The 16,536-nt window shown below is 34.9% G+C and overlaps 1 protein-coding gene across 4 annotated transcripts in view; it reads left to right on the forward strand.

The window, feature by feature from the left end:
* The window catches only part of LOC123537493 (uncharacterized), a 38,486-nt gene extending 23,878 nt beyond the window's left edge, over positions 1-14,608 (forward strand). For all 4 annotated transcript variants that reach the window (XM_053528036.1, XM_053528035.1, XM_053528034.1 and 1 more), the window contains 5 exons: positions 6,807-7,630; positions 8,873-8,936; positions 9,999-10,419; positions 12,123-12,304; positions 12,501-14,608. In XM_053528036.1, coding sequence (XP_053384011.1) covers positions 6,819-7,630; positions 8,873-8,936; positions 9,999-10,419; positions 12,123-12,304; positions 12,501-13,883 — 2,862 coding nt within the window. In that variant the 5' untranslated portion in view covers positions 6,807-6,818 and the 3' untranslated portion in view covers positions 13,884-14,608. The remainder of the gene's footprint in view (positions 1-6,806; positions 7,631-8,872; positions 8,937-9,998; positions 10,420-12,122; positions 12,305-12,500) is intronic.
* The last annotated feature ends 1,928 nt before the right edge of the window (positions 14,609-16,536 follow it).

Here is a 16,536-nt window from a genome sequence, read left to right on the forward strand (position 1 = left end):
CACAGCGCGCGACATTAAAATATGGCAAATGAGTTAACATAAAAAATGAGCAAAATTCTCATATGACGGAGACTGAGAAATAAAAAAAGATTTTCTGTTAAGGTACAAAGTGACATGATTTTCTTGCAAAATATTGCCGAGACTGTTCGGCGATTCTCGGTCTACTCCGTCATTTGCGGTCGGTCTTCGACAATGTACCTTTGATCTTATGGATTAAACAAATATCATAAAGGTTCATTTACAGTGCTGGCACGATTATTTACAAAAGTGAATTGGTCCACCATTCGGTTTGGTGGATTAATAAGAAAACCTTTATAACGGTATTTTCAACAAATACGTTACTGTGACAACGGATTAATCATTTCTATTATCTTACGATCCGATAAAAAACGCTATTGTAATACTTTATTTGATAATCATAATAAACGTTTTAAGAACTATGCTATTTTGAAATTATGAATTAGGTGGGTGGGGTACATGATATGATTTATGAGGAATTTCGAAGTTACTGTAAAGCAAACTTTTTCCAATGTGACAATACATTGAAACCATGAAGTGCTGAACACTTATTTTAATTAAAAGACTAAAGTGGGAAAAGTTATCAGTATGTTCATGTCACAATTTTCGGTGACAGTATTCTATGTCAGCTTGCATAACTGCGAAAAACTATAACATACATAACAAGAGCGCCGCCAAGCGGGGCAATATACGCCCGAAGGCTTACATCATAGGATGGGAGCAAAATTTTAAGAACTTGACTGTTGAAGCCCCAAACAACAAAAGGAAAACTTCAAAAAACAAATCTAAGTCCACAAAAAAAGTTCAAAGTCTACAAAAAAATCCTTATCAGGTACAGGTATGTAAAAATACACCTTAAATTGGAGGTACCATCCATGTTGTACCACAGAAAAGTGGTCTCGGTTTTTCACTACGGCCAATAATAAAAAAGTTTCAAAATAAGCTATTTATAGTAACATAAAAGGGAAGTAATTCAAAAAAAATTATTGTAAGTACAAAAAATAGAGATCTGCCAAATAAAAACAAGAGCACTGCAATGCAGAGCAATATACACAAAGCAAAGTCATATATGACCTTTGACCCTTAAGTGTGACCTTGACCTTGAAGCGAGTCATCCGGAACATGCGCTCTGCATATCGTTGCAATGTGGTGAACATTTCTGCCAAGTTTCTTTGAAATCCTTCCAGCAGTTCAAGAGTTACAGAGCGGACACGAAACAAACTGATATGACCTTTGACTCCTAAGTGTGACCTTGACCTTGAAACGAGACATCCGGAACATGCGCTCTGCACGTCGTCTGGGTGTGGTGAACATTTGTGTCAAGTTTCCTTGAAATCCTTCAAGGGGTTCAAGAGTTACAGAGCGGACACAAAATTGCTAACGGACAGACGGACAGACAGACAGACGGACACCAGCGTCATAACATAATACGTCCCTTCGGGCGTATAATAAAGCTGAACTATCCGTGTAAATGAGCTGAGAGCTATTTTTCTATTTCCATTTATTACTTTTCTAAAAAACACATTACAATTTACAAGGTGTTGGCAAAATTTGTCATTTTGTGCACATGCCTTTACACATTAAAGAAGTCCGAACTATAGGTATGGTGTACGGGAAGGGCCCGAGCGCTTACGTAGTGCGCATTTACAGGGATTGTACTGCTCAGACAGATATATATAACTTTATCATAAGTCGGCAAAGTGCAACAAAAGAAATATCAGTATTAATTATGTAATAATATTATTTATTTACACGGTATATCTGACAAATGACATCGAGAATTCTTACTGACCTTTCAGAAAACTGCATTTTCAAGTACCTGATAACCACTTTGGTTAAAAAGGCATTTTTACAATAAATAACTGACTACAGAAGGTAATAAAAATACCCCTGATCTAGAGAATGCTACAACCTACTAAACTTCAAAGTTTAAAATTATATTGAACACGTTTGCTTTAATTTAAGGTGAAAATTAAACTAGAACTCTATGATAAAAATCGAATAGATCATTTCGGACATGTTAGACAGTGAGAAAGCAAACATATCGTACATATTAATTAGCACGGATGATTTGTACTGTGAATACATACTATTTACACTTAACATATAAGTTCACGAGTACATACTCATATACATATAAATGGGGGTGTTTGTCATGGGATTCGATCCGATAAAGCCGGTTCTTGAGCTGCGAGCTGAATGAATGGTTACCGACTTCTATCCGCATGGCGCCTGGCACAGTGGTAGGAGTTGGGAGGTAATTGGAAAGCACAATAACGGTATCTCATAAGCCAAATTGGCTGGCCCTTTCAATAAAAGTGGCACTCTAATAAACAAGACCTTTACTTTTACCTTTAAACACTAGGAATATGTTTGTTTTACATATAAGATCAAAGCATTAAGACTCGTGAAAATATAATGTATGTGACGTTCACGGTTGATATATAATTGTAATTATATATTTTCACATTACACTGAAACAAACAAATAAACTTTTGCATATTCATTTATATAAAAATATAAACAAACAAACAAACCAAAACGGGAACAATTTTTATTTTGTATGATGAGAGTAACACTGAAACGACACAATGAACTTTTCCCAGGTTTGTTGTCGGTAATGGGCGGGGAATTCGAAGCCAGCGACCGTGACCATCACGTTTGTTTTCGCAAGTATAAAACTTAAATATTCAATTAAATTTCGTGAACATAAATGATACTCAAAATGATATTTACGGTCAGAAATTACAAATGGTTTGCCGAATACACCATACTTTTAATTACAAAAGTTTACACACCATGTGGGTCGGAAAGCACGAAATTTACGTTCTTGAACGTATATGTGAATCGTCATGTTTGAAATGTAAACAAAGGAATAAAAGTTACTGTTTTCATGTTCGAGGAAAAGATCGAACTGTGATTGTCAATATTCTCGATACGGAATATATATGAATATATAAACATGAGCCGTTTCATCTTACAGGACTTACAAAAACATTGTAAGCGATTGTTTATTTATTGTATTTATGTTCTAGTAACCTTTGACATTTTACTCATGGACAAGCCGGGTTTGTGGCATATACGTGTCTGTTGTTGGGCTGGAAAAAGATAGGTCCAAAATTTAAACTAAAAGCTATATTGCATAAATTCCTCGTTATTTCAGAAAATTGCAGAAAATAAAACATATCTTTGAAAAAGTCCCGATCTTTCATCATTTGTTTGGTTGGCTCATGATTACAAATTTAATATTAGTAGGTCGTGATGTCAATGAAGCCGTGTAAAGTTATAATTTTGATGACACGTTGGATTTATTTTATAATTGTGAGTGATCGTTAAGTGATCAGAAAGATCGGACGGTGGGATGTTAAAAAAAAAGTGATGCTTTATTTAGATTAGAAAGTAAATCGTACTATACAATAAGGAAATCCAAGGTAAAACACTACTTTGATTTCGTTCACTGAAGAAAACATGACGGACATAATTTTGTAAAAAAGCGGTGCACGTGTGATTTGTGTAACACAGTTTTACGACGATTTCTTAGAAAACTAACGCTCAGCTGATTTACACTGACATATCCTTGATTTATTAATATATATATATTGTATAAATATGAGAGACTTACGGTACCAAATACTTGCACCGAAAATTTCTATGCATTTTCTTCTAGTACACTGTTTGGACATGCTTTTGAGTGTTTTTGATACTTTATAATTTACTTGGAGATACATTTTCTCATTATGATTAGTTTCTCTTTGATCCCCGTGCATTTCTCGTGTTGTTACGACAATTTCAGTTTTACATAGGAATTTTACATATGTCAAAATAGCATAGGCCTTAAATATTTTAATTTTTGTGTGAAATCAAATAACTGTGATTGCACATTTATTATCAAGTCGTTAGCCGTGACACTGTCTTCACTTTCTCACCAGCTAAGAATTTATTATCTTATGCCAGCTCGAAATTCATAACTTGCCAAATTTCGATCCCACGATACCAATAAAGATCGAGATTCAAATTTCTAAACTGTCTCATTTTAAATTCGAGCCTGCTCAATGATCGAAATTTATAATATTCCCAACTTGGTATTGAATTAATTACAACCTGTTCAGAGATTGAAAGTCGAATACTAGTATCAAGCTTGCATTGAATGTCGAGCCAGTTAAAACATATTTTCAAAATGTCGAAAGACTAGAAATTCATTTAAGCTCGAAATATTTTAATTTCGAGCTTCGATCTTCCAGCTGGCTCTATTTTCGAATTTTGTTGTTTTCTTTTGATTATAATTTCCATTTCCGAGTTTGCTCGAAATTCAATGTCAGCGAAACTCAACGTCATCTTTTCGAAAATTTGAAATTCGATCTTTTAACTTGCACAAAATATGCTGCCTCGAAATTCGACATTTTAAAACTTTTAACAGGCTAAAAATTTATTTCAACCTTGAATTCAGTTCCTTAGATTCCTTTTTCGACAGACTATAAATTCAAAGCTGGCTCGAATTTAACTGTGAAAGTTTCAGCTTCGAGCTTCTATTCAGATCTAAAGTCGAAGCGCACTCGAAATTCTTCTTTTTGAAAATTGGAATATCGATCCTAAAGCTGATTAAAATTGGCTATTAACTGTAAACAACATCAGATTATGGAGTATCCACTAATTGCTAAATCAATGGAATTTTCATAAATATTATTGTTGTTAAAGTAACCATCACTACTTTATCAATAACGTATTTCATTGATAACATGTATATAGAATTTGTAATTTTGACTTCGGATTTATGACATGAAATTTATTTCAATATATAATATAAAAAATATGTAAAACTTACCAAATGTGTAATTGATATAATATGTTTCGTTATGTATGTTGTGCTTTATGTTTGGAGGGAATAAATAAAAGAATCCGTACAGATGTGCAGTTTAATCGGTGAAAAGAAATTAGTCTAAGAATGAGACCCGATAACGAAAAAGTGTACTTTATTCATCTACAAAACGCTTTAAAAAGACAATTTTCTTCTTCACATAGAAAACTGAAGTTAAAATGAAACAATAGCTAAATGAATAAATTAATTTACTCAGAATGAATGAGGTATTCTCTCCAAACAAAATTCATTTATACATTGAGAGATATGAAGAGTACCCAAGCATTAAGTTGAAAATAGTAAAAACTTACTCAGAATTAATGAGGCATCTTCAAACTTTCCATCGCGTATTTTGTATTTTTCAAATGTACCCCTTCGCCTACAATTTCAAATTAAACACTGAATGACTACAGTGATAATATTTGTATTTAAGGTGTAGTGTGTAAGTTTAGTTTTCCAAAAATGATGAAATATATCGGTCAAGCATGTGTTTAAAGATTACAGTCATGATTGCGATATCAAGATTACTTGTAATTCAGTTAATATTCAAACTTTTCCGTAGCTAATCCAAATTCAACTTTCATCTAACGAGTTCATGGATTCTGTGATATCAATTTATTGATTTATTTTGTTGAGTAAAACGTCGCACCGACACAATTATAATAGTTCCAGCTTTGATGGTGGAGGAAGACCCGATGTGCCCCTCCGTGCATTATTTCATCATGACCGGGCACCTTGGTAGAACCACCAACCTTCCGTAAACCAGCTGGATTGCTTCCTCACATGAAGAATTTAACGCCACGAGTGAAGCTCGCACTCACATCAATTAGGGGTAAGTGATTTGAAGTCAACGACTTTAACCACTCAGTCACTGAGGCCCCCTCTGTAATATCAATGCAGACTAACTTTATGCTGCATAAGATTATTTAATGCTTGACATAAATTTCCGATTATTTGATATGTTGATTCTCATGCATTCGGAATGGAAACTTCGCCTGGCAATTCAAATATTACTGTTACTTTCATTTTATGAACTTGCTGAAAAATTATACAAAATTGTGTTGCCCATAAAACACACAAACAATTCGACTTGATGTAGGTCTTTGCACTGTAAACTATATTCAATAACTATCAATAATGAAACATTTAAGTGTTTCTACAAAGTCCAATTTACCGACTACGATATTGCTGCGGACATCAATTACCTCTCATGAATAGACTCGGTCAAACCAAATCTGATATTATTTTGCTTAATTACGTGGATTTTCGTTTTAATTGTTTATATACGTCGCGTCGCCATATTAGATATGCATGTGTATTAAACAACAGATGTTGCCAAATGAAAGCGTGCGTTACGATGATATTGCTATACTACTATTAACTGTTAATAGACGACTGGGTCCGTTTATATACTAGTATTCAAAACTGTAAATTTAGGATTTGGGTATGAGATGCCTTGACTTGTCTATAAACATTTCCTGCATGCCTGTATGCCTGCATATCCTTGGATTGTCTGGTTTTGTCACGTTCCGTGTAGGATGACACTGTCTTTGTGCTACTTTTTATCCATGGTGTCAAATGATATATCATGTGCTAAAATGATAAACAAATACATTTTGATAACGACTGTTTATCGTATTATACTTTGTAACGTACTCCTTTGGTTTACCTTAAAATAGGTCATTTCACTGCTGTGTCTTTAGGGAGGATAATTATTATGGTACTTTAAAATCTGTTCACACATTATTAAGATTGTAACCAATAGAAACATTTATTTCAAAAAAAGTATTACATTATTAATAGTATTAGATTGTTATTAAATAATTATTTTTATTCCATGTTATACGTATGATTATATATAAAACATATATCTACATGGAACGTCAAACTAAATATAAGCAAATTGTCATATAACGAGTCTTAAAATTTTCAGTGACATGAGAAAATGGCTTATACGAAGCAAATATATGGCAGCGATGATTGCGCTGATAACCAACACAATACGGTAGCAAAAAATGACGCCCTAGAAAGGTCTACAGGTCAAACTGTACTGAAAAATATTACTACGTTATGCGATACTTGCAAGGAAAGTGGCATTGAAGTAGCAGCTTCGAAAACTTGCCGAACCTGTGAGGAGTCTTACTGTGATGACTGCGCGAGTGTTCACCGTTCCCAGAAGGCAACGAGACAGCATGTCTTGGATCCTCACATAACCTCTGTTAAGGCAATATTTATCTGTAACACGTGCCTCTTTCGACATATTGAAGTCCCAGCGACTTCAAGTTGCACGAGATGTAAAGAGCTTTACTGCGACCCATGCTCTAAAATTCATAGTAAACAGAAAGCAACAATGAACCATACAGTTGTACACCATGTTGATCTTGCAGAGAAGTCAGTTTGCGAACCATGTGGATATATCGGCAAGGAAAATGTTTTGCCTGCACATCTTTGTATTGAATGTGAGGAAGGTCTGTGCCAAGATTGCTTCAATGTTCATACAAAACAAAAGGCTACCAGGCAACACACTGTGGTTTCCGCAGCTAATGGTACAGGCCAATTTTGTCAGCCTTGTCTAAAGGAAGGAAAACATACCAACTCAGAAAAATATTGCCAACCTTGTTCGCTGACGATGTGCACCGAATGTGCTTCTGAGCATAGACAGAATCCATCAACGCTGGACCATAAAGTGCTGAGCGCAAACAAGAATGAAGCGACGCATAACAAACACAGGATGTCGCCAACCAATTTAAAAGATGCGTGAGTAGTTGCCTAATTTTTTGAGTCGGCTAAAGGCTGAAAGCCTTTTGACGAGTCCTTGCTGTTCAGCGATTCTCTAAATGGACCGAATAACACGTGAAGAGATGTAGTTCCATTAGATTTCTCAAACTTCAAACAGTTCACTGCATGAATGAAGTTAAGTTGTGTCAATTCCCTTTGCTATGACCAATATACGATGAATCTGTCATATATATGACTTGTAATTGTGCAATACTCGAATGTAACTCATTAAGCATAAATGTGCATTTTAAGAATTGCGCAGGCTTACAAAGCTTGGGTAACATCCAGCGAAAGACAAAAAAATAGTTCCACAGGGCTCCAGATAAGATGCGTATTAGCGTAAATTACGTATAGAAATAATGCAAATACGCATGTCTAATAATTTCTAAGCGTATAAAAACGTATATAAAATTACAGAAACGCACACAATGCTTTTTTTAAAAACAAAATCTGAATCGTCTGGATGCGTTAGGTAACATAGCCGATTAGCCTTAATTCTCCCACATTGAACGTAAACACGCATCGTATGATTTCTATAAACTTTGCGTGGGTTGAATTTTGCAGTCAGTAAACGGATAAATTATCGGAAGAAGAAGCTCTTACTGGTTTGTTCAGTTACTACTGATATTAAAAATGATTTTAATTCTTATTTTTCGAGAAATAAACAAATCGGCGAAACATTAAATTGTATTTTCTTGTAGTTTTTGAAATCGAAAGTAGATCGTCTATGTTTGGCTGCATTCACGAAACGAAACAACTTTTTTATGAAAAGATTTAAATAAGAGGTAATTTAACCGTAAACTTCAATGTCAGATACTGCCAATTGCTGCTAAATGTCTTCGTATCATCACAATTTGTAAAATATATTGTTGAAACTGGAGAAAAGTGTAATCGTATCCGGATATAATATTTTGGGTAAATATCGAGCTGTGTTATGAAATTTTAAGAAAAAAACTAAAAACAAACTGAAACTGGTAGACTATACTGTCAGTACATCAATCATTAGCCGACTCAGGCCCTTCAGGCCTTTGATTTCTCCATGCAGTTGTCGTCAGAGTTATAAATTCTATTGAAGACAGCACGTGTCTACTGATCTAATCTGTTTTAATATTGTGTTATTTCAAGTTATCGAAGTGAGAATAATATCATTATTGTTAAAAGACAGTCTTTGAATAGGTATTATCCAACATAAACGTCTTAATTATATGAATTTTGTTACAGAAATGTTGTCTCTAAACAATCAGTGGTTTCAACTGATGTGGAGAGAAGTCATGACGGTAATTTGGTAAGAAAGTCATAAATTTATCTTATACCTTATCCACGGTTATAGTGCCATCTTAATACGAACTATAATCTTCAAACATCTGTTTCTTTTTATTGTATGTAGAAAGTATATAAACTAGTGTATTTGAAATCTCTAAGCAGTTAAACATAATTTTCATTATTACAACAACAACAACAAAAATGATTTAAACAACTAAATGATATTAAACGTCTTGCATCATTACCGATAGGGGTAACCCTCTATACCTAAAAGTTTTATTGCATTTTATACATTATTCCGTGCATGAGGGAACCGAATCACAGAATTTTGGCATCTATCTGCAAATTAAATGTGTGCCGTAATATGTGCAATGACGGAGAGTTATGCTCTTTAAATCTATATAAAAGGAAATAAAATTGAAATACATCAATCTCCCAAAATCGGTTGTATCTGTTCAGAGATTTAAAAGACCTTTCCATATAAACCTTAAATGGTACTATAAAATCGAAAAAGTGGAAACTCAACACGACACACGACAAAAATGAAAATGTTCCATACCCAGTTTGATTGACCCTGTTCATGGACGTTGGTGGATATTCATACTACCGTCCACGCCTTCTAGCCCCGGGTTGAGCAGAACTCGACTTTTGCACATGTTGCAACTATTAAAACAATTTAAAGACATCAACAAATATGTTCATACGACGGTGAACCTTTAACGATGAACAGTGCAATTTCATGAAAGGCGGCGTATAGTCCCCCATTCAAAATACCCCGTAATTGGCCCTGAGTGAGAAAACATGGGCAGGAATGAAATTTAGAGAGGGAACCTCAGATATTACAGAAACTTCAAACTTTGCATGATACAAAATTATTAAGGCAACATAGCCTAGGAATGATTATACAATACCCAAAGCTGCAAAAGCGGGAGTTTTGAAATCATCCAAGCCGTAATGTACAAGCTGAAAAACTATTCAGTACCAATGAAAATTGTAGACGTTTTCTTTCAGAATAAATGTGATCCAGTAGGGATCTGATATTGATATACATTGTATAATAAAATTTTGTTGGTTTCTTTAAAAGACTAAACCAGGGAAACCTACAGTTGTTGGGCATGTGCGTGTCGATTCCATCTGCTTGACATGGGTTTCTCCGAAAGAAGTATTCCAAGACCACCGCTACCAGCTTAGATTCAAAGAAACCATTGAGGGTGCAAAATGGTCATTTTATCCACAATGGGCCGAAACGAGTTCTGTGACACTGAATAATGTGAAATCTAATACTGAGTATGTATTTCAAGTAAGAATGGTATGTGAAGAGTGTGAAGGGCCGTACAGTGAGGTGAGTGACACTGTGAATACAATAGAGTCTGCCGCACATCAACTTTTGAATTTCATGTACGATGTTAAATTACCAGACATAAACATCCCTCTCAAAAAGGTTCCGTTCAGTGAAAATATAAAAGCTCGAAACGTGCAGGGAAAAACAAGAAAACTGGTTGTAGGTATGTATAATGAAAGGTACGTCGCCGCTTTATAAGTTGTTTATTATCACAATAAGAAGAAACGTTTAAATCATTTAATAATATAAGATATCAACACACCCGTTGTGGTCCGATAACCGGTTATTGTGATAGTATCCAGAATATGGCTCACTTAGTCTTGCTACATTATACGTAAAATGTAATAAACAGGGAAATACATAAGAGAGCCTTTGAATGATAATCGACCTGGAAGCGGCTAGTAGCCCTCGGACTTAAGCCCTTAGGATACTATTACAATGTCAGGACCATTATCACTCAAGGATTCCACTCTTCCATTCATTTACCTGGACATGATAGCTATATAATAAACATCATAATAATTGTAATTATTATTGTGCACACACACCCCAATTTTTTGGAGGGGAATGTGGTGAGGGCTCTTAGATTTGTCTTTGTCTCTACATCCGACTTTGTGTCCTGCATATCTAAAAAGTACTTAACCTAGAGTCCCGAAACATTAAGGGATTGTTGTTCTGCTTGTGAAGTTGTGCATCTGGGGTTTTGTTTCTGATACCACTGAGCCAGACCAGAGTTAAAAAATTATGGTCCATGACATATCAAAGTCAAAGGTATGCATAAGGGGCCTAAATATTTATGTCGCACATATCTCATTGGGTATTTGACTTAGTGTCATAGAAACATATAAGAATATTATAAAGATGTGAAGTCGTGCACCAAGGGTGTTATTTAGGATTTTACTCAGCTAGGTCAGATTTATGACCCCTGACATTGACTCTGTCAAATCTGTGCATTAAATGCACAAAAGTGTGTGTCGAACGAAAGCATCTGACCCGGAGTCATGAAACGCCATAGGAATGTTGTTGTTTTTAGGATTCAACCCATCTCCCACACCCCACCCGTAAAATACATACTTTATTTTATGAATTTCTTTTATATTTTCTTTCTTCTAATGTTTTGTAGTATCCATAGCCCCAACCACTTTGACTCACCCCACAACGCAAGGTAATATAAAAGATTACTTAGTCTTGCATTGTCATCAAGTAACATATGTTACTTAAATATCTGGGGACATCACTGTCTTATTTGGCACACATGTAGTTATTATGTCCCCCACCACACAGTGGTGTCGGAGACATATTGATTTACTCCTGTGTGTGTGTGTGTGTGCGTTTGTGCGTGTGTGTGTGTGCGTTTGTGTGTGTGTGTGTGTGTGTCATTCTGTCACAAATCTTGTCCGCACTCAAAGTCGAACATTTCCCATCCGATCTTCACCAATCTTGAACAAAGTGTGTTTGCCAATAAGTCCTCGGCCAAGTTCAATAACTAGCTAAATCGGCACAGGCACTTCGGAATTATGGCCCTTAAACATAATTATTGATAGGCCGGTTACTCCAACATGTGAATTACCAAATAGGGCGCTTACTCCAACACGTAAACAGTAAATAAAGACAGACTTACTATTAGATGATTAGGCAGTTGTGGGAGACATGCGCTTTTCTCAAAAGCACCTCTGGTTATAATCATTGTTATTATTATTATTGTTATCATTATAATTATTAATACAAAACTAATTATAATGATATGATTATTGTAAAATCGTAGTAATAACACCATAATAATGATGATGATGATGTATAAAAGCGAAACAGTGGTAAATGCTATAACAGTAATATTTCGAGAATGTCTTATGCTTATTTCGTTAGGTGAGGCTACGAAAACTAATTCCAAGGAAAGAACCATAATGCTGGTTGGGGCAACAGGAACTGGGAAGAGTACACTGGTTGATGGAATGATAAATCATATACTAGGGGTTAACTGGAGTGACCCATACAGACTTACCATTGTCGATTTAGAAGACGACGAAGAGAACTCTGATAGAAATCAGGTACATAAACTTCGTTTTATTTAAGACATTTCATGTAACTTATTCCACTTTCGGACATATTTGGACTCTCATTATAATACCAAGGAGAAGGCAATTCTGTTTAAGTCGATACAGTAAAAATGATATTAACGTATATAAATTTTCACTTCTAGTATTATAATATCGCAGTGCTAACCAACAGTAACACATATTTCAGGCTGTCTCACAGACTAAGTGGATCACATGTTATGTAATAAATCCTATACGAGGAAGTCGCCTTGATTTTACACTCAACATCATAGATACTCCAGGATTTGGTGACACTCGAGGGATCGAACGAGACAAAAAGATAATTGAACAGATAAGGACTTTGTTCTCCAGGGAAGATGAAAGTGGCGTTGTCTTGATTGATGCCGTATGCTTTCTGGTCAAAGCACCAGATGCAAGGCTTACTCCAACACAGAAGTACATCTTCAATGCAATTATGTCCCTTTTTGGTCAGGATATCAAAGACAACTTTTGCATGCTGGTAACATTTGCAGACGGAAAGCCTCCTGAAGTATTGTCAGCTCTGAAAGAAGCTAAATTACCCTATAAAGAGTTCTTTCCATTTAACAATTCTGGTCTTTTTGCAGAAAACTGTGGTGAAAATATTTCCAGCTTCTCTCCAATGTTTTGGGATATGGGTTGCAGTAGCTTCGAAAAGTTTTTCAGTAAGCTTACACAGATGAAGACAAAAAGTCTTAGACAAACCAGGGATGTTCTTGAGCAACGACAGGTCATAGAAATTACTATGGAAAATCTACTACCAAAGCTAGATGATGGACTGAATAAAGTAGAAGAACTACGTGTTGAGATAAATATAATGGAAATTCATAAAACGCAGATAGAAGCTAATAAGGACTTTACATACACAGTGTCTGAAACACATCAAAAACAAATAGATTTACCGAAAGGAAAGCACGTTACTAACTGCTTAAATTGTCATATGACGTGTCATAAAGATTGCAGGATCCCAAATGATGAAGATAAGAAAGGATGCTCGGCAATGAATAGAGATGGTTATTGCACCCAGTGCTCTGACAAGTGCTTCTGGAACATTCACAGAAACACACCATACATATATGCATCCGTTACCGTTAAAAAACAGAAGACATACACGGAGAAACTAGAAAAGTACCGGAGGGCTAAAAATGAAAAAATGACAAGAAAGACAGTCGTGGAAAGAATGTATGAGGAACTATACGATATTGAAGACGATATTGTTGAACTTATGGAAAAGATAAACGAGTGCAATAATATCTTACGGCAAATTGCGCTAAGACCAGACCCACTCAGTGTTGTTGAACATATAGATTTGCTTATAGAGAGCGAACAGCTCGAGAAACGCGCTGGGTTTCAAGCTCGTATAGCATCGCTTCAACAGTGCCGAAAAAGAGCAACGATAGGCGAATCCGTTGATAGTTTGAGAACAGACATTAAAGACACGACGAAAACGATCACAGATGAAGTGAAGTTGCCAAAAGAATCTACGAAAAGAAGAAACAGAAGGGGGAAATTAGGTTTTTTACAACCTGTTTTTGACTTCTTTCAGAAGTAAGGCCCCGTGGATCATTTACTAGTTCGCTTAAGCTTACAAGAATTGCATGCATATAGTCCTTTGAAATGCGGTATATATATAAAATCATGCTTCGTCAGCAAGAAAGACATTGATATAATATAAATATTATATTCTGAAATTATCCACATCAAATTCATGTTTTGTTATTGTTCATGAAAAAGATTTAAATTACAAACTAGAGCTTTGTTAATTCGCTTGACCTACTGGTTTATATAGCAACAAACCATCTTGTATATATATCTTATGATGCGTTCCAATAACACAGTCTAATAATTGCTGTCGATCTTTTTTCTATTTTTTCTTTGAAACATTATCCGGTATCTTCAGTTGTTTACAAAAGAGTAAGTCTGGATTAAGTCTGGATTATTGACAAAGTTGTATTAGCACAAAACACTACATTAAATTGAAGAAAGATGTTGCGTTTTAATTGTTTAATGTAATGTTATAAATCTTCTAAATAAAATTATTAGAAACGTATTAATAATAACAAAAATTATACTGTACATTTTTCAGTTTCATCTAACCAAATTTAGTGTTGCCATTCACTAACATATTTCGCAAATCCAGATATGTAAGTCATAACATATTTGTAATATTGCACATCCAGTGTCACTTTATAATGTACGACCAATATACAAAATATCTACTTTTGATTATGTGATTTGTGATGAGGTATAAATAAATGAATAAAAGTGCAAAAGATATGTTTTATGTTTTTGTCGTCTCAATTTTATATCATTTAACACAGTTGTGGATATTTTATCCAACAGAACACATATACAAGAGGACCACCATGGCCCTGGATTGCTCACAAGAATTTTACTGCTTAATTGAACAGTTTTGGTAAAGGTCGTCCGAGGAAAACTGTTTAATTCGGGCTAGCGGTTTCTGACAATATTTTCAAGGTATAGTTCTCACAAATAATATGCTCGAGTGGTCCGACATGGCACCGTTTTTGAAGGAATTAACGATCGAAGTTCAAATGGGATAAAAATTTTAGTCCACCAAGACGAAAGCGACTAGAGCTATTGCGAAACCCCCCGGCGTCGGTGTCGTTGTTAACCTTGTTAACGATTTTGAGCAAGCACATTTCTCAGTTTCTTTTCATAACAACTTCTACATGGAAATACCAACTGAATGACATAGGTTCCATTACATTTGTTCTCATTTTGATTTGCACATTTACTGCCGATGAAAATTACCTAAAATTTTTACAAGTATTTTATTTTTCAGACCATACTATGCAGGTTAATTACTTTTGGAAAAATCGTTAACTTAAAATATGTTTTCTCGCCTTACTAAATCGAACCTTTTTGCTACTCACAAGACCCTAGATATGGGTCCGCATATCAAATCATCTAGGGTTCCGTCAGCGGCGGCTCTATTAGCGAACGTACTTCAAAATTCCCTTGGTCGAAACCCCCTTGGCTGTAAGTGACATAGCGGTCAAAATCCCAAGAACATAAATTTTGAGCGTATCCCCTTTTGACCATTGTTTTAGAGATAGAGAATGTTGGTTTTCAACAATAAAAAAAGAAGAAAAATATAATGATGTCATTTTTTATGCCAAATCAAAGGTCTGTTTGTACTGTTACTAGGTTTTGGAAATAATAATTTGGATTCAAAATTCCGATACCGAAAGCGCTTCATTTTACTAGTATAATGTAATTTTTACTGAAAATTATTAATAAGGAGAAAAGGGGGAATGGTATCTTCTCACTCAAAAGTCAGAATACATGACTCAAAGTAAACGTGATCCACATCACGGCCTTCTGACAGGCATCACAATGACGCTCTAATGATATAAAGGAAAAATGGAAAAATGCATGATAGTAATTTATATAGCATATATACAGACAAATGACCCTGCAACAGACATTTCGTACCCAACCATTAATGTAGGTACACGTGACATCACTCTAAGTATGTTATCTTAGCGTTTGTTGGGAAGGAGAGCTGCAGGGCAGTTGTGTATTCTTTTGATATGTATAATAGATCTAAATAAATTAATAATTCACTTAGGTCAAAACACTATGGTTAGTGAACTTATTAGACAGAGTTCATTCATCACACTGGCCATTACTTTACCAGATCAAGTGGCTCCAATGTTATTTGAGTGGTGAATTGTACACAGACCAAGTGGAGAAAAAATATTTCCTATCTTTTATGAATTAAAGGAATTTCTACCTGAGTTAAATGGAAGAGATAGGTGTACCTGGTTCGCAAATATGTCCATTTCATAACACACATGTTAATTTAGCTGAGACTTTTTTGAGAATATCGCACCACATTCTATGCTGATCGGGATCAAGTGATTATTGAAACTCTTTTATTTTTGCCAACAATTTGTATACTCCATTTGTCTTAGACTAAAACTAAATTTAATCAGCATATTTATAACTAAGTAGTTGACTTCATATTTCAGTATTCCCATTTCCTACTTCTCATTTCTCAATTTACACAGTAAAACATAAAAACTATGAAATTAGAAGTGTGAAATGTGAAATTCACATTTCTCACTTCGTACTTCTCAACTTTGGTATCGAAATCGTGAAATGAGAAATGTGAAATTCACATTTCTCAATTCTCACTCCACACCTCAACTTTGGTATCGAAATCGTGAAATAAGAAG

The sequence above is a fragment of the Mercenaria mercenaria genome, chromosome 17, assembly GCF_021730395.1.
Source record: "Mercenaria mercenaria strain notata chromosome 17, MADL_Memer_1, whole genome shotgun sequence".
Lineage (NCBI taxonomy): Eukaryota > Metazoa > Mollusca > Bivalvia > Venerida > Veneridae > Mercenaria > Mercenaria mercenaria.